Raw genomic sequence first — 4,783 nt, 5'->3', positions numbered from 1 at the left:
GAGCTAACTTTGGTTTCTGAAAGGTCTCTGCAAAGACAGACAAAGAGTTAAGTTTCATTCATTTGGACACAAAGCTAAAGCTGCTCCTGTACCCAAATTCATTTTGTGCTGCAGTGGCAAATGAAGATAGCCAATGCAAAAATATTATTTGATGTAAGAAAATGTAAAGCAAATAATTTTTTCTGTGTTCTGAAGAGCATTAATTTCTGTAGCAAATTCTGTACATGTAATTTACTCACAAGTGAGTTGGGCCGTGAATCACACCATAAAATGCAAATTCATCTATTTGTTCCAAGTCCACATTCCTGTGAAGATACCTGAAGGATGGAGAATAGATGAAGTAATGTGACCAAATGTCTGTTTTGTTGTTTTACTGCAATAATTCAAAATGGCATACACTTCCTCCAGTCTGCTACCATTGAAGGCATAACGTTGGATCTCTTTCACGCCATTGCTATTCAGCATTCTAAAAAGTAGGGGGAGAGAAAGGAGAATATTCTATGAACCTTCCATACAATATTTTTTATTCCAAAAAGAGGAATATCAGCTCCACTACTGTTAAATTGTGGCTGACTCTTCAGTTAGTCACAATTTGAAGTGAGGCCATAACTTTAAATGTCATTTCAATGCCTATGGGTCAGTGACAATGACATTCGAACAATTGACCAACTAAATCTTACTCACATGGTCAGAGCATTCTTAGATATTCCAGAGAAAGAATTAGCCGGTATGACTTGTATGAAGGCATTCTCCACTATCTCCCTGTTAAAAGGGTAAAACATGAAATATTTTACACCACTTAAAAATTCATAAATATCAGCAAAGATACTGCAGTTAGGTATATTTGAATGCTACATACAATATAAAATCCTCTTGGCTGGACTGAATATATTGTAGCCCAGGAAAGGAGGTGAGACCTGTGTTGGTGATTCCACTGTATTGAAACATATCTCAGTCAACAACCAGTTCATGCTGGATACTTTTAGAACTAACTTCATTTTCTTGTGAAAATATATGCTCTGATATGCTAAGACTATAAAAAAGAAAATTAGATTTTACTTACAGGTACCTTAAATTAGGCAGATCCTTAAATGCTTCTTGGTCAATGTATGACAGTATTTTCATCCCAGTTAGCTGTCTATTGGACACACACACATCATATACACACACTTTGCGATCTCAAAGTTTTGAGTCACTAAAACAGATTTTTGGACTCACCATTTTATCATTTTGACTTATCATAAGTAATTTTGTTTCATCATGCATCTTGTCTAAAAATGTTCACAACAGATTAATTCACGCTAGTCTGGCCATTACACATAATGTTCTGAACAGTTTATTTACTGTGAAATGTTCAATAGCTTAATGTGATATGGCATTGTCGTCAGTATTGTGGTAGTATCACTGTATGACAGAGGCAGCATGATATGAGACTTCTTTAAAGACTACACTGTGTGTTTATGGTGGCATATGCAGCAGGTTTCATTTTAATCACAATGAGGTTGCACTGCTAAAAGGTTACATACATGTGGGTGACCCTGGACAGGTTGTGGAAAGAATGCTTCTCAAGATATCTTAAAGTATCATCATCAGAGATGTATCTGAAAAACACACACAAACAAACAAAATACAATAAAAAATAGAATCTAGAGACTAATGCTATTTCTAGATTTGCAGTGGTTTACACTCATTGAGCCTCATGTAAGAACAAGAGAATGTTATAATTATATTATAATTTTCTCTAATGTATGAACAAAATTCACACCAGGTCTGCCATACCTATCTGCCTTCCTCTATAGTTTTTAATTAAGAAGGGTAATACCTTAATCTGAATGACTTTGGGGTTCACAAGGGCTATGAGTGTTTTTGTATTGGAGACATGCATTATGATAATGACCAAATCTTATGAGGCACAGTTTACAGGGTGAGATACATCAAGTTAAAATAGCAATTTGCAACAATCTGTGCAGCTGAACCCAACTTGGAACACATGTAAGATCAAAGCTCAGTGAACAAAGTATCTTAGGTTAACGATAAAAATACAAAATGGTCTTGCATTGTTTGTTTGTTTTTTTTTTTGTTTTTTTTAGGTTTTTTTGTTTTGTTTGGTTTTTTTATGAAGCAAAAGGTAGCATGGTAATTAAGAAAGCATATAGGAGGCTTTTTGGCTTTGTACAGTAATTGTAATTTTCTTCTTTCTCCTATGAAGAGTTCCACTGTGTTGGATAGAGACAGACAGACAGCCTTGGTGGAGTACTTTTTAGTGCTGCTTTTACTAATGTTGATATTGTTTATTTTTCTTGCGACATTTTCTTTTCTTGCTAATTACACTGGTTTGGAAAAAAGGGGTTAGTGTTGGGTAAAAAAAAGAGAATCTTACATGTGAGAAATGTTGTTCAAGTTGGCAAAGGCATTCTGAGGAATAGAAGAAAGTTTTGACCCAACAAGCCATCTGAAACAGGAAGAAAGTGCCTTGGGTTATTTCAGTCTTAATTCAGAGAGTCACAGGCTGAAATCAGAGTTGAAAAAATGTGATTACTTACACCTCCTGTGTGCTGGAATGGAAAACAGGCATGACCTCAGCTCCAAAACATGACACACTGTGGATGTTCCAGTCACAATGGCAATCAGTTGAAAATATTCTAGAGGAGAGTGACCTTGACAGTAATGAAGATGAAAAAAAGCAAATTCAAATCAGCCTTCATTGTAATAGCGGTGATCTGATGGTGGAGACTCCTCGGTTACACTGCACAGTGAGAGTGGTTAGAAAGAGACTGGGCGGTCCTGGATTTTGGCCAGAAGTGGAAGTGTAGCAAGATGGCACTTCTGGTACCTTCAAAATAAAATGGATTAACATATGTTGATCATCTACTTGTGTAATACCTTTCTTTAGTGTCAGCAACCAATGGTACTCACTTTATGATGTGACCTGTTAGTAGATGAATAGGATTGGTGTTAATTCATTTCCACTGATGTAAGAACAAATCATCTTTTTGGTAATACTTGATCAAATCAAACCTTTTTGTTAGCTAATGCTGCTGATTTGTTTTAGCCTTTGATTAGAATATCAGCTCTATGTGGGACTGGGAGAGGTTTTAGTAGATTGAAAGTGTGCACCTCATGAGCAGACTGGCCATTCGGCCCCAGTATCCTCACACTGATACACACAAAACTCTCTGTAGTGTGTATCAGTGTGTACAGTTGGTTAGCTTTAGATTAGCAGCAGTACGCTAATGAGACACTACTTGCGTTGAGGGGTATTGTTAGGGACCTGTTTGCGTAGTGTGAATTTGGTATTTCACTTTGATACTGAATGCTCAAATATGTGCTGTTTTCCCATGAGGACTAGTGAATACTGCTACCAATGGAAGAGGTTCATGACTATTGGGCCTAAATATTTATGTCAATGTGATATTTCAGTTTCAATTTAATAAATTTGCAGACATTTCTAAAATTCTGTTTTGGCTTTTTGTCGTTATGGGGTATTGCTTGTAGATTAATGGGAGGAAAAGATGTTGGGGGGGGTGGGTTGTTTGTTTGTTTGTTTTATAAGGCTGCAACTTAATTCTGAATACTTTCCTAATGCACTGTAATAACACACATTTATAATCCTTAGTGTCTTTACTGAGCATGCATTCCCAGTGCTGGTAAAGAAAGTAAGTGAACCCTTGGATTCAGTAACTGGTCAAATCACTTTTGACAGACAAGTGGTTCTGGTAAATTTGGTTCAGACAGAGTACAGCGTTAAGGAAGAATTTTACAGAACTGCTTTGTCTTCTGTTATCTTTAAATCATTTTACAGTATCTCATTTTACAGTATCTATTGGGTTAAGGCAAAGGCTCTGTCCAGGTCAGTCTGAGAGGAGGATTTTCTTTGTTTGAAGTCATTCTGTAGCAGATTAACTTTGAGTTTAGGGTCATTACCCAGTTGCATCACCCACCTTATGCTGAGCTTCAACTGGTGGAAAGCCACCCTGACATTATCTATATGATACCTTCATTAACTTTCTCCTTGGCGATGGTGAGCTGTCCAGGACCAGAGGCAGCAAAGTAAAATCATGATGCTCCCCCACTGTATTTCACTGTTAGAATGATGATTTCATGTTGCTATGCAGAGCTCTATTTACACCATACGTACTGCTATGTCTTCTTCCCAAATGATTCAACCTTAGTTTCATTATTCACATTTTCGCAGTAGCATTGTGCAGTGTAAAGCAGCTCTTTGGCAAATCAGGCACATTTATGTTCTTTTTGGAGAGCAGCAGTTTCTCTCTGTGCACCACAAATGTCTAAACTCTCAGAGATTACTTTTGACCTCCAGATTTATGCAAATCAGCAATTCTTGATACAAATTTTTGATACTGAGATATTTTCTTTGTGAGATATGACTCATTCAATCAGCAGATTCTTCTTGTTAATAGCACACTAAAATATTTCAGTGTTTTCTCAAGACAAAGCTCTAACCCAAACCTCCAGCCTGGTTCCATTGACTGGACTCCAGGTTTGCTTTGTTTCATTAGTCAGGCAGTTCACATACTTTTTCCAACCTACTCTGTGAATGTTTGAATGACATATTCAACATCAACAAGGACAATAGAATGATTTGAGTTCAAATAAATTGTGTCTGTTCATCACTGTAACTGAAATGAAGATCTGACCAAATTTTAAGACAAACTTATACATTAATGCAAATAATTCCACAATTCCAAATTACTTTGCTGCTTTCAGTGACTTGCAATTAATTAATGATGTATCAGCAAATCATCAGATAAGATGACCTAAA

At 36.4% G+C, this 4,783-nt stretch overlaps 1 protein-coding gene across 1 annotated transcript; it reads right to left on the bottom strand.

Moving 5' to 3' along the window:
• Nucleotides 1-22: 22 nt before the first annotated feature.
• Nucleotides 23-3,137, bottom strand: LOC108877718 (thyrotropin receptor-like). The gene is made up of 9 exons (XM_051069117.1): nucleotides 3,118-3,137; nucleotides 2,544-2,642; nucleotides 2,381-2,452; nucleotides 1,527-1,601; nucleotides 1,064-1,138; nucleotides 860-934; nucleotides 685-762; nucleotides 398-466; nucleotides 23-317 (listed from the first exon to the last, which is right to left on the bottom strand). The coding sequence occupies exons 1-9, from the start codon at nucleotides 3,135-3,137 to the stop codon at nucleotides 236-238; spliced, it is 645 nt and encodes a 214-aa protein (XP_050925074.1). The 3' UTR covers nucleotides 23-235.
• Between the last annotated feature and the right edge of the window lie 1,646 nt (nucleotides 3,138-4,783).

This window comes from Lates calcarifer, unplaced genomic scaffold, assembly GCF_001640805.2.
Source record: "Lates calcarifer isolate ASB-BC8 unplaced genomic scaffold, TLL_Latcal_v3 _unitig_5911_quiver_3432, whole genome shotgun sequence".
NCBI classification, from domain to species: Eukaryota; Metazoa; Chordata; class Actinopteri; family Centropomidae; genus Lates; species Lates calcarifer.
The sequence above is the reverse complement of the archived record's forward strand: the minus strand, read 5'-3'. Positions and strand labels throughout refer to the sequence as shown.

Excerpts from the sequence above, each read along its gene's own strand:
- LOC108877718 (XM_051069117.1), bottom strand. The coding sequence starts at position 3,137 with ATGGCCAGTCTGCTCATGAG. Across the intron at positions 1,139-1,526 it reads CTGTCCAGGGTCACCCACAT|ACAGCTAACTGGGATGAAAA; the intron begins GTATGTAACCTT and ends TGTGTCCAATAG. Across the intron at positions 935-1,063 it reads CTGCCTAATTTAAGGTACCT|TGGAATCACCAACACAGGTC; the intron begins GTAAGTAAAATC and ends GTTTCAATACAG.